The 27,933-nt window shown below is 37.9% G+C and overlaps 1 protein-coding gene across 1 annotated transcript in view; it reads right to left on the bottom strand.

Moving 5' to 3' along the window:
* Positions 1-27,933, bottom strand: part of ARHGAP42 (Rho GTPase activating protein 42) — a 401,124-nt gene that overhangs the window by 242,243 nt on the left and 130,948 nt on the right. The window contains exon 3 of the mRNA XM_043997378.1: positions 19,500-19,561. Within this exon, the coding sequence (XP_043853313.1) occupies positions 19,500-19,561 (62 nt within the window). The remainder of the gene's footprint in view (positions 1-19,499; positions 19,562-27,933) is intronic.

Here is a 27,933-nt window from a genome sequence, read left to right as displayed (position 1 = left end):
TGATCATCTACTCCTTCCTGATACTTCCTGATACATCTCTAGCTGTATTGATTTTCATGTTTCTATACCCATAACCTAGTACAGTGCCTAAAACACATTTAGTGTTTAATGACTGCTTACTGAATTAAAGCTGTTTCTCTTATTTATACTTCTTGAACCATATATCCCATATCACCACTTCCATATGGCAGACAGATATTATCTAGAGTAATCTCATAGGAAAAAATAAGTCACAAAAGGATTATCTTGGAGCCTTCTCTCTGGTTGACTTATGTAATTTATATACACACACACATACACACATAATGTTGGTATACCTAGTAGAAACATATGCCCTGTAAAGCTAAAATGACAGCCTACTGCTTTCCAGTCACTGTCCTCCAATTACCTTTCCTGTCTCTTTTAGGCAGATATTTGGCTGCTGGAATTCTGTCCACTCTCTAAATTCTGGTTCACAAGATGATAGACACCCCCACTACTGAAATATCCCTGGATTTGTTGCTCACTGGACGATTGGTATCTAGTATAGTCTACTGTTTTTTTTGTGGTCTCTAAATTGTGTTTGCTAAATTACTGAGGGCTAGGCTGGGTTTTCTAAAATAGTGCTGCTACTACTATATTAATTGCCATTTACATAATAATGGCTATTGTACTGTTTTCTTGACAGTAAACATTTATTATTAATTAACATTACATATTACTAAAGTATTGACAACATGGTATCTAACACAAGCGGAAAAACCCCAGAGCCATATTGTCTCTAAAAAAGCACATGACCTCAAGCAGAGCTCAGACGCCCTATATTACCTACTCTGACCTAAGAGGACAGTGAGCACCAAGGCACAGCAGGTCCAGTTCAAGAGTGGATGCCTAAGATGGCGCTGGCCTCCTAGTGGAGGCTTTTATCCCCTTTGGATAGAGGTGGGTCATTATACATTGATCAAAGCTAATTGGCTGGTATCATTCAATTCCATTGGTTGATGTATTTGAGGGTGGTCCATTTAAAATGAGCTGTACCTTGATGACACATCAGGGCCTAGTGGAAGAGACCCCCTGAGGGGCAAAGCTGCATTCAGATAGGCTTGATATAATCCCATCAGCTTCCAGAGCTAGTCAAAAGAGTCTATTCTCCGCCTCTATTGTACCCTTAAGGCTGGTCCCAAAAAGAGATTAGAACTTTCTCAAGAACTGAGCTTTCTTTTTTTTTTTTTTTTTAGTGAGGCAACTGGGGCTAAGTGACTTGCCCAGGGTCACACAGCTAGTAAGTGTTAAGTGTCTGAGGCTGGATTTGAACTCAGGTACTCCTGACTCCAGGGCTGGTGCTCTATCCACTGCGCCACCTAGCTGCCCCAAGAACTGAGCTTTCTGAAGTGACATGTGAGGGGGAAGCCTACTAAAACTGGGTCACTGGGTCCCCAAGAAATCCATTATTAATAATTGTTTTCTTACACGACTCACTAGACATATTCCCTGAACTCCTCTCTATAATGAAATAAGAAACATTTCTCTGTCCATTCTCTGGATATAACACCTGGCATCCTTTCTGTTCACTTTTTTTGTTGTTGGTGGTTTTTTGTTTTTTTTGTTTGTTTGGGGTTTTTTTGGTTTTTTTTAGCGAGGCAATTGGGATTAAGTGACTTGCCCAGGGTCACACAGCTAGTAAGTGTTAAGTGTCTGAGGCTGGATTTGAACTCAGGTACTCCTGACTCCAGGGCCGGTGCTCTATCCTCTGCGCCACCTAGCTGCCCCTGTTGTTGGTTTTTTTGCGAGGCATTGAGGGTTAAGTGACTTGCCCAGGGTCACACAGTCCATTCACTTTTAAATCTTTGTTCCTTTGCCCTTACTAACACCTAGTAGTTCAGACCTACTGACTGACCTCCATTTAGTCAACATACCTGTTCTACTTGATTTTACAGTCTTTTCACATTGGATATGTAGCACATAGAGTGGAGCCTATATTCAATTCAATTCAACAGACATTTAAGTGTCTATTTGCTATGGATAAAAAAAAAAATAAAGCTCCTTCTCTGAAAGAGTTTACAGTCTACTGATGAGGGCATTCACCATGAGGAGTGAATATGAAACAAGGAGAGTAAAGAGGGAAAAGGCGAGATGCAAACAAGATACTGTCATGGGGTGCAGAGCACCCCAGAAGTTCTCTGGGGCACATCAAGGAACCTTCTCCTTGAGAAACTAAACCAGAGGACAGATAACACCTAGAGAGATAAACTGAATCAAATCTGACTGAGCTAGCTTCAGATTCCTACCCTTCATTCTGGTCTCCCTTACCCAGAGGAGATGAGTTTGGGTGTGTCTGTGGTCTTTGTGTCCTGTAGTCACCCCTCACCCAATTCCTCCAGTCACTACCAGTGGGGGATGGTCCTCCACTCCTCACCCAATTCCCCCAGCTACCACAAGTGGGGGATGGTCCTCCCTCACTAAAGGAACTTTTCACAGGCAGATGGTCCACCCCCATCAGTCCTCTATAAAAGTACCTTCCAGTCTCCTGTTCGAGGAGATTTGGTACCTCTGAGCCATGTGCTTTGTGCCTATCTCCCCATGAGAAGTCCAAGGATTTCTTTCATGGCTTCCCTCCCCCCACCTTTCCCTTCCCTTGCTCCTAAATAAACTACCACCTTATTCTAACTACTTTTTTGCGTGCAATAGGGTGTAATTCTTTAAAGAGGAATTCCTAAGAACCCCAACTCCTATCCCAACCCGTACCCCATTTCCCACCATTACAATACTCTAGGAAAATCTGAGTAAGGAGAGAACTTTTTCAACTGTATGGATAGAGGTATGGCTTCATAAAGATGGATGTATCCAAACTCAGTGATGAAAGAGAAGGGTTTCCCCTTGCCGATTGTATTTTCTTTTTATTCTGAATTTAATAAAGCCTAAATAAAAAATTAGTATTTCTATATACAAATGGAATAGGAGAGAATTGTAAATGAAACTGTGAATCTCTATTACATAGAGCTTACTTTTCTTTTTAAGTATATAATAAATTCAACATGAAACTTTCAAAGCTATTCTATTTATTTATGATTCTTTCTGGTATTTTTTCCCTTTTCATTCTTTTGAAAGGAGATGAGAATATTATTTTTAGCTTTCCTCCCTCTCAACTCCTTTCATATGTTGGAAAAACATAAACAAAATAAATTCTCACATTGGTCATAGGGGATAAAAAGGTTATGTTTCATTCTCTATCTTGAATCCATAGCATCTCTGTCCATAGCATGCTTTATCACTCATCCTCTGGAATCCTGCTTAGCTTCTTCTATTTTTGAAATTTGATTGTATTTGCAATATTGTTGTTATTCTATAAATTGTTCCCCTGTTTCTGCTTACTGCATTCATTGTCAGTAGATGTCTTTTCACATTTCTCTCTAACTACCCTTTACAATTTCTTACAAAGTAATAATATTCCATTATAATCATACACCATTATTTGTTCAGCCATTCTCTAATGATGGGCACTCCTTTGGCTCACAACTGTGTCACCACAAAAATAAGTCCTATAAATAGTTTTGTACATGTGGATCCTTTTCCTCTTTCTTTGCTCTCTGTGTGGCACATGCTTAGTAATAGTATTGCCTGGTCAAAGGGTACACACAATGTAGTGACTTTAGGGTATAGCTTCAAATTGCTTTCCCTGGACCAATTCACAGTTCCATCAATAATACATGCATGTTACTCTTGTCTTTTTTGGTCACCTTTGCTAAACTACTGGGTGTGTAAAGGAAGATTTGGACAAGGAACAAAGGAAGCGCCCTCAAGGTATAGGGATGAGGGTGGGGCTGAGAGGGGGAAAGAGGGGGAAAGAGCAGAGCACGCAGTTAGTAATATGAGGAATGGCAGGTGGGAGCCATAAGGGAAGGGACTTAAATGACAAGCTAAGGAGATCACATCACCTGGGAAACAACTTAAAGACCAATAATGACAGTAAGATTTGTGCACTAAGAATATTATTTTGGCAGCTAGACTATAGATAAGGTAGAAAGGGGAGATACAGAGTATATCTGAAGAGGCAGAGAAAGGTAACTATTACTATAGTCTAGAAGAATGGTAATAGGCCTGAATTAAGGGAGTGGCAGTCTGACTGAGATAGGGGAAATGGTAATACTGAAAACAAAAACAGGAAAGCTGAGAGAATAGGCAAGTTTAGAGGAAAGTCTGATTGATTAATTAAATTGTTCCATTTCTGGTGTGGTTGAACACCACAAAATACATTACAGCTAGATATTTAGAAGTCAGTTGTATGGAGTGACAAAGGAAGTTATAAAAAAATTTCAAATGATAACATAAAAATGCCAGTACAGTAACAGTAGGAAATTTAATAAGTGGATGGATCGTGCGTGTGTGTGTGTGTGTGTGTGTGGTGTGTGAGAACAAGTTAGCCTTCTTGTTGTATCATTTCAGTAGTGTCTGACTCTCCATGACTCCATTAGTGGTTTTCTTGGCAAAGATACTGGAGTGCTTTGCCATTTCCTTCTCCAGTCCATTTGGGGTTACAGACCTGCCTAGGGTCACACAGCTAATAAGGTACAAGACCAGATTTGAACTCATGAAAATGAGTCTTCTTGACTCTAAGCTCAGTGTTCTATCCACTGTGCCACCCAGCTGCCCACCAAGTTAGCCTTGCTAAGAAGTAATGGCATTTCATCATGTGAGACAGGGGTGAAGTAAGAGAAAGTGGTAGGAGGAACTTCTGAGTGATAGGAGATGAGGAGAAGGGAAGAAGAGGGAGCTCATGGGGAATGTCCTCAATGTTTTCTGTAAAATATGAGGCAAGATTCTCAGCTGAGAGAGTAGAGAGAAGGGGAGCCCAGGGAAGTTTTGAGAAGAAATGAAAAGGTTTAGAAAAGCCCCTGTGGAGAGTGGGATAGTGAGTTGATAATGAGGAATATAGGAGCATTGCCTAGTAGCAGTGAGGGCCCAGTTAAGGTTATATATTATAAATTTGTAGTTGAGGTTATATAACATAAATTTGGTAGTCATAACAGCTATGTGATTTTCTCCACTATATAACATAAATTTGGTAGTCATAACAGCTATATGATTTTCTCCACCTTTGTTCAGGACATGTGTAGGAGCTATGAGAAAATTATTAATAACAGGGATTTTGGGACTCCCAGGGGTCCCTGCTGAGAGAGCCTGGCCTGACTTTTCTTAAGGCCAGCCCAGTCAGGAAGTTACCTCACTCAAAACCACACCCATCTGAAAGCCTTGTTCCCACCAGGGGATCTGTTCTCTGGGCTCTGACATCAGCCCGACTACACCAAACCAGCCTCAAATCCAGTGAACCAATAGATTTCAATGATGTTAGCCAATTAACTTTGAGCAATGTATAGGGGCAGGCTCTCCTCCTGCCCTCAGCAAGCTTTCACAGAGACTCTCTCTCTTTGGCCCAGGAATGTGGTGAGAGCAGACACAGCCCACCAGGGTTCTCCATTTTCTCTTTTCTCTATTTTCCTTCCTAGCTAGGCTTTTCTATCTTTCAGAGCCATGTGTGCTCTCTTTACTAATATTTAATATGCTTTAATAAATGGTTAATGCCCCCAAACTAGTGCAGTAGCCTCTAATTTCTAAGTAACAAATATATTATAATTATCAGATAAATTCCCTAACACTTGGGAAAATTATAGGGATGACAACATATAGTTTTACTCGCCACAGAGCAAAACTGACAAATGGTAGAAATAATCCAAGGGTGAAGCTTGGCAGGGCACAATCAGCAATATAATAAGGGGGCTGAGGATTCAAGAGAGGAAGACAGTGTAAAATTGAATTGGTTCACCAAGGATTAAAGTTGAAGAGAAGAAGAAAAAGTGGCTAGTACAGGGGACATGGCACGGAAAAGAACTAAGGGGGTCAAAAGACTGGAGTTCACAATGCAGATTAAGAGTAGGATTCTGGGGCAGCTAGGTGGCACAATGGATAGAGCACCAGCCCTGGAGTCAGGAGTAGCTGAGTTCAAATCTGGCCTCAGACACTTAACATTTACTAGATGTGTGACCCTGGGCAAGTCACTTAACCCCAACTGCCTCACCCAAAAAAAAAAAAAAAAGTAGGATTCTGTGAGGGAAATCAGAAGAAGTGAAAAACAAATAGATTATAATTGGATGAAGGAATTTAAGAGTTCTTGAACATAAGAGGTGGTACACTTGTATGTGATAGCAAGATCAAGGGTATGACTACCTTTGTATGTGGTTGAGGTTGGGGTGAAGGAGTAGTTCATGGGAGGTGAACAGATTGAGGAACTGACGGGTTAGAATAGTAGAGGGTATAATATGCTGTATGTATCAAGTTTAAATTTGTTCCATATGAGTTATATTTTGAAGAACTCTCACTGTTTCATTTGATCATTGACAATGCCATACTAAAGATTAGTGAAAATCCAGCAGTTAAACAGCTAAAGAAGTAAAAGTATCCAGAGACAACCAGAATCCAGAATCTGGACTAGAATCCAGTCTCCCTGATGACATCTCAACACTCAAAGAAGACAAGATTTCAAAGACTTTAAATGAACATTTTTGGTTTTTCCTTCTATTATTATATACACTTTCTGTAATATGTATTCTCTACAGAGGCCCTCCGTCTGTAGACACTGTCAAAGCACAGGTCCATGAGAACCCCTCTGGACAAAATTTTCCCTTACTCCCTTTCCTATATTGTTATTAGCATATTGTTTGTTAGCATAGGGTATGATATTCTGTTATTTTTTACTGTTTCATCAAGGAAATACTCCGTGTTTCTTGACGAAACAAAGGGGGGATGTGATAAAAATAATGAAATTTGACAGACGCCCAGGGGCCCCACCTGATTGATTTAGTATTGTTTGAATTGGGTGAGAATGAGAAACTAAGTACCTACTTGGGAATTATTGGAGACCACACCTGGCCAGCCCTGAGTGACATATACTACTGATGTCACCAGGGGGATCACTCTCAGCCAACCAACTTGAAGGACCTCCCTTTTGGGGGAGGGAGAGAAAAAGTAGAAAAAGGAACACTTGCTCAGAGGAGCTCGCTTGCTCTTTCCTGTTTGTGAGCTTCTGAGAGTGGACTGGAGAGGGACTGCACAGCTGACTCTCATAGAAACTATGGACCCCAGGTGGTGAGTTAATAGAAATGAGGCCAGCTCTTCCAATTAGCTGACCTGGAAGCAAGTTTGGGGATTGAGTCAGTCTTTGCTAGAAGCCAGGGATCTTATCCATTTTTCTCTTCCCCTATTCCCTTGTCCCTGGCTTTATTAACTTTACCTTTGTTGTATATTTTATTCCCATTAATAAAACCTGATTTGTTTGTGGAAAAGAGGCTGTTGTTAATCTCCTTTCTTATTAGACTGGGAGAAATAACTAAAAAAGGCAGTTTGGAAGAGAGGAAACTTTGGACGTAGAGGGCCCTCATTTTTTCTGAACCCCAATATTATGGCGAGCCACTCAATTAACTCTCCCCAAATTTGGCCCTTACAAGGGAGAACCATTTTGTGTGTTGACATCCTCTAGTAAGAGGGCAAGAGATGGGAAACAAAGAAAAACTGGAATTGTAAGCCAGGTATCAAACTCATTAAGGAAAGAAGGGGAATGACCTAGGGATCCGCAGACTACTGTTACCAGGATTCTGATTGAATGGTAGATATGAATAGCACGAACTTCAAAGGAAGAGAAGTTACTGGGTGATAAAGGGAGACAATGTGCAAGTAGCAATAGGGAGCAAGGAGTACCGCAACTTCCCCACTTCTACTATTGAGCCAAGGAGAAGGAGAGAAAGTATAGACAGTACCAGAAGGTAAAAATTGCTTTCTGCTGGCACAAATGGAAGTGGCTGTTTTGGGGAAGGTATTAGATGCCCAACTCAGCTCCCAGCAGCCTTTCCTCAGCCCCTACCAGCCTTTCCTTGGGGGACATGATACCTAACTCCCAGGCCTGCATCCTTAACTTGTGAGGATAACAATGAGATAATATGTGTAAAGCACTTAGCACAGGTGCTTAAGAAAGGTTTGTTTCTTTCCTTCTTTACTAATAAAACCCTTTTCTTCTGTCAAAGTCCAGCTCCATTATCACTCCATTCACTGTCTCTCTTGACCATCATCCCACTTACCACCACCACCAGTACCACTATCCATTTACTCACAACCTCTTCCCTCCTTTAATAATAAAATACTGCTTGAACCTTTCTTATGCATTTATGTTCTACTGGATTGAATTATTTGTATTTATCTCCCCTACTACCTATATACTCATAAAATCAAAGGCAGGTAGTATTATAATCTCTATTCTACTAAAATTTTAAATTCCAAAATTCTACTAAAATACATTCTACAAAACAAAAACAAAACCCTGAATCTAAATGAGGTTAAGTGACTTGTATGGGGTTTCAAAACTAGCAGATATCTAAGGAAGGATTTCAATTTACATTTTCCAGATTCCAAATCTTTCTATGTGACACACAGCAGTAATTTGGATTGAATGGAGTTACAGTGCTTGGCACATGATTATGAGCTTAATAAATTTTGTTGACTTGACTTGATGACCAGGACATGAGTAAATCAAGGCTGTTCCCAAGGAGAGCAAAATGTGCCCCTTGTCCATTTTGAAAGTATGGTTACTTTATGACAACCTAGCTCCAACAACAAGCCCAACTTTTACCAGACCATTTTCTCTTTCCAAATCTTATTCCCTATCCTTCCCTACCACGCCCCAAAGAAAATAACTTTATGAAAAGGCTCATCTGTGCCTTCTCATAAGAACCACCTTTGACCACCTTGACAGCATAAAGTGTCCTAACCAAGTAATTCATTCTTGTGATGTTTACTGTGCCCAAATATAGCAAGCTGAACACAATGGCTCTTTTCTGTTCTATTTTTAATACTACCCAGTGACATTATATTTTGCAACTTCTAACCACGAGAGGGCTTTTCACCAAAAAATATTTTGATATATAACAGTTCATTAATCCATATCTCATTAGACAGGCAATGTGCAATAAAATTCAAATATCATTCTTCTTACACAAAGCATTGAAATATTGAATACTGAAATATTAAAAACTAGGAGAATAAGAAATTAAATTTTGGGGAGGGGAGTGTTGAGAGATGCATTCTGCTACAGAAAACACCTGTATTCAAACTATACCTCAGACATTTATTAAGTGTATGTTCACTTTGCATAAGCACCTACTTTAGAAGGATATTCTGAATCACAAATAATAAGTAATCAATCTAAGGGAAGTAGATTGCAAATTTTAGAGTACTTTATAAATAAGATGTGATTATCAGTACACATGTTTAATGATATAACTCTTTCTTAAAATCATCCCGATACCAGAAGAACTTTTCCATATTTCAAACATCTATGCTTTAGTCACTGTGGGTACTCTGCAATACTTCTAACAACTTAGTAGGTGATCTGTGAGAGTTAATATGCCTGAGAATGGACCCTTCTTAAAGACAACCTCAGGTTCAGAATCTCCAAACTCAGCTGGATTAGTCCTCAGATGCCAGATACTCAGCCCATTACTGGGCCCATACTCAAAGTCTTTCCATTTTGGAAAGATCTGCCAGAGATTATGCACTCTTGGCATAGTCCATGAGAACCAAGAGCCATTTCCACACCAGGATGAGGGATGGAGGAGGTTTTTAGAAAATAACAAGGCCATTATTTCAAATGGAAATCAAGGCTGGAAGTAATACAGGACTTCTTGTCCAAGAACTCCTAAGGAACAGACTGCATATGTCCAAAATATAAATCTAGCAAAGCCATCAAGAAAACTTGTAAAACTTGTAATTGTTTATATGCTTTCATTATATTCTCTTAGCAAACCAAGTGAATCTTCTTTCAATTTTAGGTTCATGTTAATAAAAAAACAATCATTTGAAAATAATTTTAATGGAGATTCTTTTTTGCTATTTAGCGTATGATTCTTCTATTTGTTATGTAGAATATAAATCTCATATATCTAAAATAATCTGATCCAAGAATATAAAAATTCTTTCAAATGAAAGCTGTTCAGTTTCTTTTTTCTGCATATCATAGTGGTATGTCAGCTACTGTTGTTTCCTGGTCATCCATAACAATATGCTTTATTATTTTACTCTGTCTTTTACAGCACTATTGCTCAACCATCAATCCATGACAAATTTTTATAAGTTGGCAAAATTTTTCCTACCAAAAGGTCTTTACTGGTTTTTGTTTGGGTTGGGTTTTTTTGTTTTGGTTTGGTTTTTGGTTTTTGGTTTTTTTGCAGGGCAATGAGGGTTAAGTGACTTGCCCAGGGTCACACAGCTAGTAAGTGTTGTGTCTGAGTTTGGATTTGAACTCAGGTCCTCCTGAATCCAGGGCTGGTGCTCTATCCACTGCGCCACCTAGCTGCCCGCCCCCCCAAGGTCTTTACTTTTCAAAACCTATATGCAAAAAAATAAATCTTCCTTTTCATTATGTCCTGTCTCTCCCACCTCCTTCTCTCCTCTCACAACTCTTCTGGTGACCCAAAGCTGCTGTGAGCAATAAGATTTATAGTGGAGAATTTAGATATTTTGCTGGTCTGTGGCATAGCTTGTGTTAAAGAGGAAGTTTAGTTTTATTTGCCAATAACACATCAACATGGCAACCCTCTGAGTGGTCTAGGCCTTAGAATCTTAAAGGCATTGACAGTCAATGTCTTCATACGGCTTTACTTTCCCTCATGTTCTCTTTATGTATAGCACAGAAAGTTAATAGCTAAGCAAAGCCATGAAACATGGACAATATTTGTTTGTTTATCGTTTTCATGGTAAAATGTAGAAAAATTAAGTGAGAGGAGTTGAGTGTTTCTGGTTACTAATGAAAAGTGTTAACCCACACTGCTGAAGACTAAAATGTACAAGTTTCTGCAAAATAATAATAATAATAAAGATTTCAAACTTCTGTGCAATTATGGGACTCTAGAGTGGCCTAAGCCTATGAAGCAAGGACAGATGGAAAAGGCAATGAGAGAAAAGGGATAAGTAGGGATTAGAGAAGGTAAGCTTACTGGAAATACAAGAACTAGTTGTTGTTCAGTCATTTAGTTTGGTCCAATTCTTTGTGTCTACTTGCGGTTTTCTTGGCAAAGATACTAGAGTGGTTTGTCATTTCTTTCTCCAGCCCATTTCAGCAATGATGAATTGAGGCAAAGAGGATTATGTGGCTTACCCAGGGTCATACAGCTATAGTCTGAGGACAGATTTCAGTTCAGGAATGAGTCTTCCTGACTCCTGGCCCAGCACTCTAGGCCAAAACCTCTAGAAAGGCACAAAAAGCTCAAAGAACCACAGACCTTAAGAGAGGCTGTCTATACTACCATCTTCATTTTACATATGAGGAAACTGAGGCCCAAAGAGGTTAAGTGACTTGCTCAAGATCACACAGCTAGTAAGAACCAGAGATAGGATTTGAACCTAAGTCCTCTGCCTCCAGAGCCAGTGTACAATTCTCCACTGCACCAAAAACCAATGTCCACAGGTTCATCTCAAGGTAGAGAATATTAGGACAAGATAACTTTATTCCAGGCATTTTGTTTTAGCTCAGGGTTTTTGGTGTTTTTTTTAGATGTTGTATTTCAAATCCTTTTATTTTAAGAGGCAAATTCAAACCCCAGACAAAAGGGTCTAAGGGGAAAAAAGAACAATAAAAACTATTTATACAGGGCATCCCAAAAGTCAGTGCAGTTTTAAGCTATTAAAGCTCAAAACAGCACTAAGACTTTGGGGATACCTACGCTTTAAAGTTTGCAGAATGTTATTCTTACAACAACCCTCTGAGGAAAGCAGGGCAAGTATTATTATCCTCCTTTGACACATGAAGAAAAGGAGGCTAAAAGAGGATAAGAGGCTAAAGAGACTTGTCTGAGGTCACACAATAAATATAAAAACTGAGGTTCAAACCCTCCCAAGGGATACTAAGAAAAGGGCTCTGGATTTGGAATGAAATCACATGCCACTGTGAGATCTTAGGCAAATTACAGCCTCTCTGGGCCTCAGCCGACTTATCTGCAAAATGAGAAGGCAGGTCTAGATTGTCTCTAAAGTCTCGTTCAGTTCTAAATCTATATTCCTATGATCTCTCCTAACTCCAAGTTGGGAACTTTTTTCTGTGATTTGTCAGTCTATGAAGTGTGCACTTAAATCTGGCAATCCAGCCTAACGTTATGACATAACTTCCATAAGGATGATATCATTTACAGGAGGAAACCCTGAGCCTGAATAGGAATGCATCCATTTTCCCAACATGCACATCAATTGTAACAAGAATCAATTCTCAATTATCCATGATGTCAGGGTCCTGGCTAGCTCTGATTAACTTTGGAAAGCCCTTAGGGCAGGGGAGAGGCTCACAGACAAAAAGCAACATCTAATATCATCAGGCCTTTGGCATGGACACAGAAACGTACTCATAACATACATCACCCATCACGCCACAGGGACACAGACACCACAACACTTATAGGAAGGCAAATCAGTAAAACATATTATCACATGAGAGGCATGTACTAATTATCTGAACTTTACTTCCACCCAACCTTTTTGCTAGCTCTGCTAATAAGTATCAAAATAATGTTCTTTATTCAGCCATAACTTCCTTTATTTCCCTTATTTGCCAAATATAGATTATTTAAAATATTTTTATTATTTTCTGAAGTATTTTCTAAAATATTTCTTTATTATTTTTATGAACCTGACAAATATCAAGAAACAAGAACATTTCAAATAACATAAAAATAGGACCACATAGGAAATTGTGAGTTTCTACCATGTACAGCTTGGGTTATTCATTTGTTTGTATATTTTAGATTAAACATAGCAGTTCGAAAGCTTCCCTGATTTTCTGTGATTCAGAAAAATTAAATCATTTATTCAAGATAACACAACATAAGTACCAGAAGTAGGAATTTAACTCAGGTTCTCTGGCTCTTGAGCTCCCTTCTAAACTTATGTCTGTTCTCCTATGTTTAATTGTTTTACGACTGATTCAGTGTTGCTCTAATTTCTTCCTTCCTTCATTTATTCTTCTAATGGAAGACTAAAATTATTTCTTTAATAAGTTGCTTCCTTCCTTCCTTTTTCTTTCTTTCTTTTTTCTCTCTCCGTCTTTCTTTCTTTCATATGATGACATTCCCTGACTAACTTTCTCTTCTCCCCCCACCACAAAAAAGGGCCTTCCTTGTAACAAATAAGTTTAGTAGTACAAAACAAATGCACACCTTGGTCATGATTGAAAATACATATCTAATTCTGCATCTCTCTTTGAAGAGGAAAGGTGTAGCACTCTTCATCATCAGTCTTCTGTAGTTGTGATTGGTCACTAAGTCTTCATAGTTCTTGATTTTTTCATGTTAAATATATCATCAGTGCAACAAAGCAGTCAAACCAATCAATGCAATTTTAAGCTATGTTAAAAGAGACATATTGTTCAGCACTCTGAAGTGAAAGTCTAGTTATACCCTGTTCTGGTCAAATCACATATGGAACAGTGTGTTCAAATGAGGGTAAGGAACTGAAGAGAATTAAAAGAAGGGTTTGTCCAAGATGGTCAAGAGCCTTGGAATTATATAAGAATTGGTAGGCAGAATTTAAGAGGAAAAGAATTAGGTCAAATTTAAGAAAAAGTATCTAAAAATTAGAATTTGCCAAAAAGTTGCAGGGAAGAGTCTGTATCAGTAAGTACATGATATCCAAGAATCATTAAAACAGGTCTTCAAGCAATGGTTGGATAACCACTTATTGAGGCATGCTATAAAAGGGATTCTGATTTAGGTATAAGTTGGATTAGATGGACTCTCAATTCCCTTCCAACTATGACATTCTGTAATTCTATGAATGTCAAAATTATTATTCTGCCTAATCCCTAAAGAACTTGGGGTATAATATCCTACCAAAATCCAAATAGTCTAGAAACCTGTTTCAAAAGTCTGCTCTTCCTGTTCAGTCTAGACTACAACTGATTCCCTCCTTCCTTCCTTTCCCACCCTCCCTCCCCCAATCTTTCTTAAAGGAATTTTCAGCTTTGGATGATTCAGGTGGCATAAGGCAGTCACTACTTAAGAATGTTGGTATGTTAGCACATACCTAACATTTATTTCCAAGAGAAGTTAAATTTACAACCAAAAGGCATCAAAAATTCATATGCTCATTGCAAACTTATTTATCCTTTATCTGAGACAATGAAAATACCTGGATCATTTCTAAATTTACTGGACTCTGCAAATAGCAGTATCTAGCTTAAATCCCAACATTATTTAATGAATCAATAATTATATTGTGAAAAATTGTTACAAAAGTTTAAATCGATAAAGGAAAATTTTTGCTATTAGAAAGGAATGCAATTCACCAAACTATTACAAATTCTCTTGAACATTATAGATTCTTAGTTTAAATCAAATTTAATCAGTTCCAGGTTTGAGGTTCATTTAGCACTGGTTAAATGCAGCATTAAGTTAAAAGAAAATCAAGTTTAAAAACATTTACGAAAAAAGGTTTGTAAGACTTGTTTAAAAATTCAATTGTTCTCACAAACCAGTAATTTGATAAATTGAGTGTCAATGAATCAGTAACATGTGGATTAAATTTCCCCTGAAATACACACCAGCTTCAAAATGATAGAAAAATGCTTAATGAAATGTGTTTGGTAGTCTCCAAATCCCTAAGTATTTGAAGGTTAGTTTGAGATAATTCATTGGCCCATGATGATTCTGTGGTCTTTCCTATTTTTTTTGAAAGAATTGTTAGAAATGGGTTATGAATAGGTTAGAACCTGTTCACAGGCTATGAACAGCCCAAGTGAGTATTTGTGTTAAAGGTGGATTTCTGCCTACCTCTTCCTACCCTATTTCCCCAAGCAGCTAAAAAACTTAATAACTAAATTTAATGCCATATGCCAAGGAACCAAGAATGGGAGAAGTTAGCTGGTATCCAGAGGACCTGGAGCCACATTTCAGAAACTGAATGTAACAAGCAGTGTGCCCTACTTCATGATGATACATTCTGTCCACCATTTTCTTTTGGGGAGTGGTGTGGAGGAATCAGTAAAGGGGAAGGGTTAGGGTGACCGGATTCATTATTAATTGTGGGTACAGGGCAGATTTTAAACATGGTTATCAAGTTAATCTCATTCTTCCCAAGGAGATCAAACTGAGAATAAGCAACGGTAATTTAGTGTTGACCAAGAACATGGACAAACCTAAGAAGAGAAAGTCCAAGAAGCCTTCAGAGTTGAACACAAAGCAAGCTGGGTCAAAAGACCCAAAATATGGAGTTGGCAGAGAAAACAGAATAGTGATGGCTCTGTGTTGCCACAGCAACCTGTTGGGAGTTTTGAGGAGCTAGTGAAGTACCACTTCTACTGAGTGGCTCAACTTGACCACACCATATCTGCCTAGGCTCTAATGAGTTCCCTAAATTGAATTTCCAGATATGACCATTTAAAGGGGTTATATTCCCCTGTTTCCCCATTTTCAAGTTGTTTTTCAGAGATTTTTAATATTCAGTCATTGAATGTGAGAATTCAAAATGGCTACAAATCCATCTTTTTAGAACAATAGCCAAACTCTTAGCCTCTCATTTGAATCTAACTACAAATATGATTTAGGAGATTAGAGAAAAACAGATACATTTTCATGTAATCTTAATCAACCTTTAAGTCTCTGAAGTACTACTTGTAAATGTTCTATACCTATGGTTGGGGGGGGGGGTTGTTTTTGCAGCTGTTTATTTCTTAGATGTTCCACATTCACTTGTCTGTATCAAGAAAACATAAGCTCCTTAAAGCAGAGCACAGGCTTCCTTTTTTTTTTTCTTTCTCTCCCTAGAGTCTATAACAGCTCCTGGCACACTTGACTTCTCCAAGCATACAACACAGGGCATTAGAGATAATTATCTTCTAAAGCCTCACATTCAATCTGAAAGCTGTATTTCTTCTATATTCATAAATCACAATGTGAGGCAGATGATGTAATTCTACTATTTTTTTTAAAATAAGGGTTTAAACAATTTAAGTTATGTCCCCAAAGGCAAAGGTAAGATCAGCAAGTATACATGTTTTATATGTTCCACATGTGATTCATAAAATTTCAGGTACTACTTGTTAATTCTAAGAAGGGTTCAAGTGTAGAGTACCTTTCTGATATTTCAAACTGCCCTTAAAACAAAACAAAACAAACCTCTGTCAAATGAAGGTAAATGAAACAATTTACTAAAGAGTTATCTATAAAAATTTAAGCTTGATTTATTCTTCTAAAATTATATGAGTGAACAAGAACAGACAAATCTAATTCATCCACAAATACTGAAGGATGGGGAGATCTGTTTAATCAAATATCATAGTTCATAAATTCTTGCAATATATGCAATGAATAAATGTCAGATTTTCAAAGAAACAGATGAAATCTCATGTTTCTGGTTAGGGTTGAAAGAGTTGACACTCAAATTCCCTTCCAACTCTAGGATATGATAATTATAATTAAAATCACATTTATTAAGAAAATACTTGTTAGGCGTAAGGCACTATGAGGGATGCCTGGCATACAAAGATGAAAAAGAAAACAGTCTTTGTCCTCATGAAACTTGTGAACGAGTGGGACAATTAAAAAAAATAACCATAATACAAGCTGAGATTATTGAGTGCATGAGAGAGGGCAAATGGAGACATCTGTGATTCGCAGAAGGTACAACTTCTTTTAAGGGATAGTGAATGAAAAATTCCAATCTATGCATGGAGAAAAAGGCACCCACAACTGCATTGAGACACAAAGAAAAGAGTCAATCAACAATCATTTAATAAGTACCTATTATATTCTAGTAACTCAAGGGGCTTACAGTCTACAAGATTCTATTATAGCACCCCAGCCATCTTCCTTCCATGCAGCTCTCTTGGAGCAGCTGCCCCACCTTTCTCTTCTGAACTAGATCTCCTGTTCCAGGTCCTACCCTGGAGCCATGCCCTCCAGGTTGCTGAGAGTTAAAAACTACATCTAGACAACCCAACCTGACCACTGCTGCACTTTGGCCATCTGCCTACCATATCACCCCAAGTAACCATGCCACTCTAACCGTATTCTGGGAGCAGTAATCAAATCAACAAATACCAGAAAAAGTGTGTCAATTAATTGCCCTATGACTCCATTTACAATTCCTGTGCTATCCCAAACAGCTCCTACAGGTCTGGTAAGGTAACAGGAGCCAATGGTATTTAATGAATGGGGTGAGGAAGAAGGGAATGACATCATAAGACTTCCACTTAAGGAAGGACACTTTAATAGCTGAATGTAGGATGGACCATAGTAGGGAAGAGCTGAGCCAGGAAAATAGACCAAAGTCTATTGCAATACTTTAGGTGTGAGGTGATGACAGCTTGTAGCAAGATGGAGCCTGTGTGAATAGAGAGTAGGGAACACCAATGAGAGATGTTGTGAAGGTAGAAATAAATAACAAGACCTGGTAACAGATTGGCTGTTTGGGGTAAGTGTGGTTAAGGTGTCATAAATGAAATTGAGGTTATTGGCTTGTATAACAGGGAGATGGTGGTATACTTCAAAGTAATAGAGATATTTGAGTGGCAACTAGGTGGCACAGTGGATAAGGCACCAGCCCTGGATTCAGGAGGACCTGAGTTTAAATCTGACCTCAGACACTTGACACTTACTAGCTGTGTGACCTTAGCAAGTCACTTAACCCTTATTGCCTGGAAAAAAGAAAAAAGTAATAGGGATATTTGGAAGAGAGAAGGGGGTTTAGATATGAAAGATGAGACCTATGCTGTTTTGTACTAGTTCTGTCCTGTGGTAGTGGCTGTATGAATGGAGAGAAGGGATATGAGATGTTATAAAGGTACAAATGACCACATGTGGCATATCTGTTCATAACAACTTAGTAAATCAAAATATCCTAAGCTTGAAAAAAAATTCAGATTTTGTTTTTGTTGGCTTAAGTCATTAATTTTTTTTTTTTTTTGCATTTGCCCAGGTGCACTTTGAATTATGTGCACTATCTCTATGGAAACTTCAGTAGTCATTTTTCTTGTATTCATCTGGAGAAGATATTGAGGAGCAAAACTTCTGATCTGATTTCCTCTCCAAAAGTTCCATTGGTCTTTTACATTAACTAAGTAAAGATATTCCATTTACTAGGAAAATGTTTGAAGAAGGCAGTAAAACTTGGGCTCTTTAATAAAATAGACATTATATGCTTACATTTTATAAAATTTAACAGTACAAAAACATACAAAATCAACCTACATGAAACAACAGAAAATAAGCACCTCACAAAGGGATGGTTCAAATGAAAGTACATTTTCTTATATCTTTCTAAATCAAATAAAAGCACCACCCTTCAGGCTCATGCCATTAGTAATACTAATCTTCTACCTCTATTCCACTTCTGATTTTCCTTCATGTTCTAATTGTTATTCAGGGTTTCAACAGATTTCATTTTGGCCAAGGAGAGTTAAATAGTTCTCTTTTAGGAAAGTAAAAGAGGAATAGACCCAAAGAAGATAATATTTAATGTGACTTCTAGATGCCAACAAAAATAGAATCACAATTTTGAACATGATTCTGAAGGTGGACTATGTATCTATCATCCAAAGAGGAGCCTAAATCCAAAGAGGGTCACCATCAGAAGGTAGGCCACCATGTGAAAAATTGTTCAACCCTAAAAATAAGTGATCTCTGAAACCATGAAGTGATTACAATCTGCATAAGTGGAAAGGACATGCACACCAATGAAATTAGCATTTTTTCAAAGTACCAAAAGAATCAGAAGTAGAGTAATTGATCTCTAAGATCCCTTTCTACTTCTATAGTTCAATTCTAATTTAATAAATGTTACTTCCTTGTGACCAGAGACTCAAAATAAATAAAGCATAAGGGGTTTATGGACAAAAAGAAAAACCTAGCTGTGCAAAAATAAATAAATAAATAAAATCATAGCAGCATTCTTTATAAACAACAGAATGTGGAAACAACAACTGGGGAACAGCTCAGAAAATTCTGTTATGTGAATGACTAGGAATACGACTAATGGTATAAGGTACAATGAGTAAGAAGGATTGAAAGCAGCATGAACAAAGCATAATTGAAAGAACAATTATTACAATTACTACATTTACATAAATGAAGACAACTTTAGACAGTGAAAGGATTAAGATTAAAAAACATTGGATAACAATGATACTAACATAAAATACTCACCTTTTCATCCTTTTAAAAAATGGAAACTTCTCAAACATGTCTGCCTGTATTAGCAATCACAATTACTCTTTGATGCTGTTTTATTTCAGTTGGTCGGTCAACAAGCATTTATTAAGTACCTATTTCTGGGATTCATACACGGTAGCAGCTTCAAATGTGGAAATGCTGGGATTTTATAAAATGTGCCAAACCACATATATCACTGACCAAGTAAATAAATAAACAGATTGCATGCCATCATTTAGGAGTTTGTACAAATGGCTACATTTCAAAATGGCAGAAAATAATACATACCAGTCTTCTCCTCTCTTCTTCCACCGCAATAAGCAAGCGGGCAAATTCTTTTAATGACTGAGCTAAAAAGAAACCAAAAGATTCATTAGTATTTTAGTTTTTTCATATTAGAAAAAAATAGAGGAAAGCCTTATTTCAAAAAGCACTAGCATCCAAAGTTTGAATGTTATGGTGGCAGAATATATTATGTTGAATGCAGACTTTTTCTGAGTTCTTATACGGTAGTTCCAATATTAGCCTCTTTCATTAAGAATAAAATGTAAAAAACTCAAAGAAATGGAAAGTTACTAAATGTTGCCTGAAAATGGGATTTGCCATATAATAAAGTAGTTCTCTCTGCACGGCCAATCTAACCCCAACTCCTGAAAATGACTAACAAAATTCTGTCTCCAGCCCTAAACTCTCTCCTTGATTTTAGTTTCACATTTGGAAGAGTCTACCAGTTATTCTACTCACATCTCAAAAAATAAACAGCCTCTAAACCCCACCAACTCTGTGCCCATAATGTCTTTAATCTGGCACCTCTTCCTATTTCTACTGAAAATACCCATGTTAAGCTATATAAAATGGCCTCCAGGTTCAGTGCTCAATCCACTGCATGACCCGGCTATAGCTGCCTAACCTATTTGGTAATCTTGAACCTAAATTTTGTCCCTTTGATACTCTGAATTATTCTTTCAGTAATGGGAATTTTCCCTATTCTGGTGCAGATCACAACCTCTACTGTCTTCTGGTCCTATGTGATTTTTTTTTAAATTTAATTCATTTTTTCTATTTCCCTGCTTCCTACCCTTCCCTCAAAAAAAGAAAAACAAAATCCTTGTGACAAATATGCATGGTCACACAGTGCAGCATTGGCTACATCAAAAAAGTAATGATTCATTCTGCAATGGGAGGGGAGCAGTGCACTTCATCATTAGGCCTTTGGAGACAGGTGGGTCACTGTGTTTAACAGAGCTCTTAAGTCTTCCCAGGTTGTTTCCCTTAAAAGTTATTGTTAAATAACTGTTAAATTGTTGTTAAATACTGTTAAATTGTAAACAAAATTGTTCACCTGGTTCTGTCACTTTACTTTGTATCAGGTCATGCAAATCTTTGAAGCCATCCTTTATATAAGCTTTCATAGCATAATAGTATTGTATTACATTCATCTACCATAATTTGTTCAGCCATTCTCCCAATTAATGACCACTCTGTAAATTTCCTGATTTTTTTGGCTACTACAAAAAGAGCTACAATAACTATTTTTTTTTTGCACATGTGGGTCTTTTTCTTTCTCCTTGGATCTTTTTTGGGGTACTGGTCTAATAATTATAGCTATGCATTTCTAAACTATGTCCCTATAACAGCTCCATAAAGTATCAAAAGAAAATGCTAGAGAAACCTTCCTTTTTTTTTTTCCTTTAAGTGTCTTGGTAACATTTATTGTTACTTATTCTTGCAACATACATTTGTTTCCTTTTCCAGGCATACTTATGCTTATAATGTTTATGGCACAGAACAACTTGTGTAACTGTGTTCATTAATGGCTTATAAATAATGCCTTTAATCTCCAAGCTGCCTACTCATTTATCTTATTCCAGTAAATGGTTGGCATTGATTTCTCCCCATCTTCCATGCCTTAAAAGGGAGGCTCAAAATAGATATCTAATAGTGCTCCCTAAAATGTTCCAATGTTTTATTAAGACTTTTAAATCAGATGTTTTAATGCCTAAATATGCCCTGGTTTAGATTGAGCACTTTTCCTGGATTTTAGAGTTCTATTTCTCACCATTAGGTAAGTTATTCAAATACTCCTGGCATCTGAAAGAATTAAAGCACTTTCCACAGAAATTACCATATAGTCCTTATAGTTGTAGAGAAAGAAAGAAAAAGAGATGTCTGGTGCATTACTGATGCAGCCATCTGGGGGGGGAAATTAACTATCTGTCATTAACAGGTTAGTCACAAAGACACCAGAGAAATGGAAATAAATACCATTCAAGATTAATAAAATGTAAAATTGTTTTACATGAATTCTTGCATTCACTAATGTACTATTCTAATTCTATTTCATGTTCCTCCCTCCCTCCATCACTGGGCTTTCTACCTAAATAGAACCTTTGAGTAGGGAACTATTACTTACTGCTGAATTACTTGGGGGTGACTTAACACATTAATTATTCTATAAAATAAAGCAAGTTAGAAACCAGAGAACTGATCACTTCCTGTTAATTGGGTGGGAGAAAAATTCTAGGTTTTTTTTATTTGTTTGATTTTTTTTTAAAGAAAAGGAGCGGAAAGGTCAGAATTATTATCTCAAGTGATTTTTAGATATTTGAATAGCAATTACTTCACAAATTATTGATTATAAAATAAATGATGAATTTCTTTTCATTATGATTTCTGGAGTTGATACAAAAATAAGAATACGAATTATAATTGTTTCCTCTCTTTTTTCGTCCTGGCTAACCAAGCATAGGATCATCTCTCCTTACTTCCTCCTTCTTGTAAACAATGACTTTATTTATTTCCTTGATACTACTAGTCATGAATCAATTACACCAGATTTACAGAGAAAAGATATTTTTATCAAAGCAGAAGAAAAAAGAAAAGCTTAAGGCTATGTGGAGAATGTTATAGACTCCAGTTTGCAACACAGTTCCCATATATAAAATGTCTGTTTCCTAAATCATTGATGTTAGAACCAGGATGAAAATGTACCTTCAATATTGATGGGTTTATTAGTCTCTTGCCAAAAATGGAATCGCAGTAGTTAGACCCTTTTCTAGACAAACAATTGCCCCCAAACTTTCAAAATGTTACTTTTCTTGATTTGTAGCTTGTTCCTAGACCATTAATGTGTTTATCAGATTGCCCAAGGTCTTTTAACTAATCCTTTGATTTCTGTTATGGTAATTGTGACTGGAATCCAAAATGATGTAATCTAGGGGATAACATTTCAAGCCAGTTTAGTCAGCACAGTTTAGTTGACTCCAGAAAAGAATGCTTGTGGATTGAAATTTCATATGGCTGATATAAAAAAAAAAAAAACTTTCTTTTTTTTATGTCAGTTCACTTGTGTTAAATATGGTTTTCTACTTTACTCCTATGATATTCAACAATAAATATCCATTGAAGGACTGAACAACAGATTAAATGTTTATTTTACAGCAGTTAGTCTCTATGAAGCATTTTATTAGGCAAAGAATATAAAGATGATTTAAACAATTTCCCTGCCTTCCAGTCTAGTACTTACTAGTACATAAGAGTATGGGGGGTGGGGGAGTATGATGATGTTGATAATGATAGCAGCTCCTATCAATATAGCAGCTTTCTTAGAATAATTATGTGTAGAATAAACACTCTGGGTAGAGTCAATACTTTAGAGATCTGACATTCTCAAATACTGTGGTTTTGCATTTCATCCTTATCAGAAAATGAGAGGACAACTAGGTAGTACAGTGGATAAAGCACCTGCCCTAGATTCAGGAGGACCTGAGTTCAAATGGGCCTTAGACACTTGACACTAGCTGTGTGACCCTGGGCAAGTCACTTAACCCTCATCGCCGCACCAAAAAAAAAAAAAAGAAAGAAAGAAAGACCTCAAAATCTCTGACTCCAAATCCACCAATGGATTTAGAGCTGAAGAGACTTCAGAGCCCAAGTCCCTCATTTTTACTAAGACAGAAATCCATACAGTTAAAGACAGGAAGGGCCTAGGATAAAGTGACACAGAAAGTGGCAGATTCATACACAGATACCAAATTTGGTGCTCTTTCCACCACACCAAATTTAATGTTCCTCTTATTCAAATACACAAGTATTTATTATGGCTACATAGGGAAAAAAAAATTTAACTGTAGGGTAATCATTTTAAGGCTCTTCACTCTCATTCCTAAAAGCTGCTATTCCCTAAAGCCAGGCCAATAGTTCTCTCTTTACATACTCTCTCATTTAATGATTTTAACCACTCCCATGATTACAATTATCCCGCATGGGGAGAGGTGGTTATCAAATCTGGATCTAAAGCACCTCTATGAATCTTCAGCGGACTGAGGTGCAACTAGCACCTTTGATTCAAAAGGCATGAACTGACCTTAGCCTATCCCCACAAACTCCTCCATCTCCTTCCCATACTTTTCAAAGAATTAGCAACATAGAATTAGCTTGGGGTGGAGAAGAGAGGATATAGTATTTTTTTTAAAGTGTGTGTGTGTGTGTGTGTGTGTGTGTGTGTGTGTGTGTGTGTGTGTGTGTGTGTGTGTGTGTGTAGATTTGTAATAGCTGGCCCGATGAGGGTGATTTTAAGTTTTGGGGTCTGCTACAGTGAAAAGTGCTCAAGAGACTGAATAGTGCCTTTTTCCATTTGAGGACAACCACCACAAGAAACCTGCTATTTGAGGGTTTGTAAAATCCAGAGCCAAGCCAGGTGGCTCCTTGCAGCTATGTGGCACAGTAGATAGAGCCCTGGGCCTAAAGTCAGGAAAACCTGAATTCAAATCGAGCCTCAGGACAATTAACTAGCTGTAAGATTCTGGGCAAGTCGCTTAATCTCTGTCTGCCTCAATTCCCTCATCGGTAAAATGGGGATTAAAAATAGCGTGTATTTCCTAGGGTTGTTGTGAGGATTAAGTGAGGAATATTTGCAAAGCACTAAACACAGTGCTTAGCGCATGGGAGGGGCTTAATGAATGCTTCTTCCCCTCCCACCCATCTTCATTCACTCCCTCTAGACACTTCCCTATTTTATCTTTGACTCCTCCCTTTCTTTGCTGTCTTTAAAGGATTCCTAAATACCATCCCTTCTTTCACAATTTTTTTTTTTATCAGAACCTTCTTGTTCATTCAAGGCCTTAGTTTATGCTTTTAATAAGTCTTGCTGGGACACTAGCCTTTTTGCTGATCTCTGTCTCTGATTCCTTTCCTTTCCAATCTATCCAGCACAGCTGCCAAGCTAATGTTCAAGAGCACACCTATTGACCAACAACTCCCCAGCTCAAAATCCTGACCTTGATTTCCCATTACCTAACAAAAAGTTCAAACTTCTCAACTTTTTTTCAAACCCCCCAATCTTTCCTTTTTGTAGCAAGACCACCAATACACCCCGACAGAATATATGTATTACATGTTGTTTTCCCCCCCAGGGCAATGAGGGTTAAGTGGCTTGCCCAGGGTCACATAGCTAGTAAGCATCAAGTGCTTGACACGGATTTGAACTCAGGTCTTCCTGAATCCAGGGCCAGTGCGCCACCTACCTGCTCCCCTATTACTTGTTAAAGCCATAATCTGCAGTTCAAGGTTTGACTATCTAATTCTCTGTACTGGTCCTTGACTAAACTATAAGGCTGGCAAATTCTGTCTCTGGCACCTCCTACTACATATCCATGCCCTTCTCCTAATTCTCCGTCTCCTCTCTTTTCCCTCTTGCCCCAATTCCCTGGTTTTGTGTACTCTTTTCTCCATTCCAAAGCCCTTCTCCAGGAATATGCAGATAAATGTTTAACAACTGGCTCTCTGGAAAACTTTCCTAGTCTTGGAATCAATCAACATTTATTAAGCATCTACTATATGCCAGGCACTGTGCTAAGTGCTTGGGATGCTAAAAGGTAAAAAGGCTGCCTTTAAGAAGTTGATCTAAAGTGCAAGATAACATGGAAACAAATATGCACAGAGCAAGCTATATACAGGATAAGTAGGAAACAATTAAGAGAAAAGGTACTGAAAGTAAGAGGGTTTGGAGAAAGCTTCCAGTAGAAGATGAGATTTTACCAGGCACTTAAAGGAAGACTGGGAGGAGCAGTCTGAGAGCATTCCAGGCAAGGGGGATGGTCAGAAAACTCCAGTAGTGGAGAGATAGAATATCTTGTTTGGACAAGAGTCAGGAGGCCACTGTCACTGGATTGAAGAGTAAGACTGGAAAGGTAGGAAGGGATTTGAGTGTAAAACTCATTTTGTATTTGCTTCTAAAAGCAATAGGGAGCCACTGGGGTTTATAGAGTAGGGATCAGTGGGTGGGTGACATGATCAGACCTGTACTTTTGGAAAATCACTTTAGTGGCTGAATGGAAGATGGAATGTTGTGAGGAGAGACTTGAGGCAGGGATCCACCAGCAAGGGCAGGTCATGAGGGCCCACATTAGGGTGGTGGCAGTGTTAGAGGAGATGGGGGAATATTTGAGAAACTTTCTCCCAGGTATAAAGAAGAAGAACAAAAGACTGAGTGAAGGACTCAGGGATTCCCAAACCCAGTGGGAGAAACTAGGAATGAGAACATGCCCAGAGAGCCCTTTCTCAAGAGGAAATACTTCTGTGAAGAACAATTAGAAGCTAATCAATTATATATTAAGCCCAGAGGCCCAACTTCCTAGTGAAAGTGATGAGAACAAACAGTTCAGATGTTGCCTAGTACCCAAAGGGAAACAGGAGAATTCCCCACAGGCCAGTGCTGTGAGAACTTACTATTCCTATGAGAAGAGGGATTGCTAGTCCCAGAGGGACAGGGCAAGAAAGTGTAGATGAATCTTTTGGTTCAGAGCACAGCAGATCTCTCTCTCTCTCTCTCTCTCTCTCTCTCTCTCTCTCTCTAACACACACACACACACACACACATACACACACGTGTCCCACCTCTGGAAAGACAATGAGCAGAGGGAAAGGGAACTACAGGTACCCAAAGTTGCATGTTACTGTCAGACTGCTTAACTCTTTTCTGTGATACAAGATAGAGCTTAATGTATGTGCCCAACAAAATGGTGACTTGGGAAATCACTGACAGATATAATAATAGCTAACATTTATAAACTGTTTACTATGAGCCAGATAGTATGTTAATCACTTTACAATTATCTTCTCAGTTGAGCCTCGCAATAACCCTGGGAGGTTAGTGTTATTAAAACCCCCATTTTACAGATAAGGAAACTGAAACTGAGAAATTAACTGACTTGCCCAGTTCGCACAGTTAGTAAGTGTCTGAAGCTAGATTTGAACTCTGGTTTTCCTGACTCCAGGACCAGTGTGATCCCACTGAATCATATATAAAATTCAAAAACATCGGTAAAACGTATTTTTTAAATAATTTTATAAATTACAATTTTATGTGTAGATGGCTCGATGTGGCACATACCCACTGCTGAAAAAGGAAGCTGAGAGATCAGCCCTTTCTGATGGGCAACAAGAAACCTCATCTTTCTGCCTAAAGGACAGCTACCACATATTTGCACATAAAACTGACTGCATATAGAGAACTTCACTCAAGACACATTAACTTAGTTCCTACTATATCCAGAAACTCTTGGCCCAACGTTCTAGCCTGTCAAGATCTTTTTTGGATTCTCATTCTATTGTCCAGTGTTAATAATTCCACACCATCAGTGTCATGTGCACATTTAATAAGCATGTCATCTAAGATTATATTCAAGTCATTGATAAAAATATAAAAAAGCACAAGGATGAATGGGGGTGGTGGGGAGGGAGCACAAGGCCATGCAGAGATTCCCCAGGATGCTAAATATGAGACTTCTTATCAAACCAACATTCAACAATTAACAACTACTAGTCTGGTCATCTAATTAACTCGGAATCCATCTTACTATCTGACTGTCTAGGTCACATTTCCCTTATGGAATTCACAAGAAAATATGTGAAATTTTAATCAAAAGTTTTGTTTAAATCTAGGTAAATTATATTTATTTTATGTAAAAGAAACAAAGCAAAACAAGTTAGTCTAGCATGTTCTTAACAAAATCGTGCTGGCCCTTTGTAATAACTCTTTTCCTTTCTATAGGTTCACCAACCACCTCTTTATTGATCCCTCTAGAATTTCCCCAAAAAGCAAAGCCAAATTCACCAGCCTATACTTTGCAGACCGACACTCTTCTCTTCCCTTTTTTCCCCCCCAAACTGAGACATTTGCTCTCCATACAATCTTATGGTGGTTCTCTCATTTTCCATGATCTTTCAAGCATTACCGGTAATAGTTTAGCAATAATATCCTCAGTTCTTCTAGGACCCTAGGCCAGGCGGCTTGAATTCATCAATATCTACTAGGTAGTCTCATGTGTTCTCCCTACTTATCTTGGGCATCAACTTCCTGTTAGTCATGTTTACTCTGTCATTTCCAGTTCAAAGGTCATTCTCTTTGGCAGAGAAAACAGAAGCAAAGTAACAAATGAGCAACTCTGCTTTCTCTCTGTTGACAGTTATTTCATCCATTCCAAGCAAAATTCTTATCCCTTCTTTGATCCTCCTTTTTCTCCCCAAGGAACTAAAAAACAAACAAAAAACAAAAAAACCATCCTTTTTTATTGACCTTATCTTCCCCTTGCCAGTAACAGCTCATTTTGAGCTTTAGTATCTCTGCCTCTATTTTTAGAGGAACATATAGTGATCCTGTTAGGTTAAAATAGCTTCATTTTCTTTGTTGCCTATGTTGTATATAGACATTTGAGGTCAA

Source organism: Dromiciops gliroides, chromosome 3 (assembly GCF_019393635.1).
Source record: "Dromiciops gliroides isolate mDroGli1 chromosome 3, mDroGli1.pri, whole genome shotgun sequence".
Classification (NCBI taxonomy): domain Eukaryota; kingdom Metazoa; phylum Chordata; class Mammalia; order Microbiotheria; family Microbiotheriidae; genus Dromiciops; species Dromiciops gliroides.
Note: the sequence above shows the minus strand (reverse complement) of the source record. Positions and strands in the feature narration are given on the sequence as shown.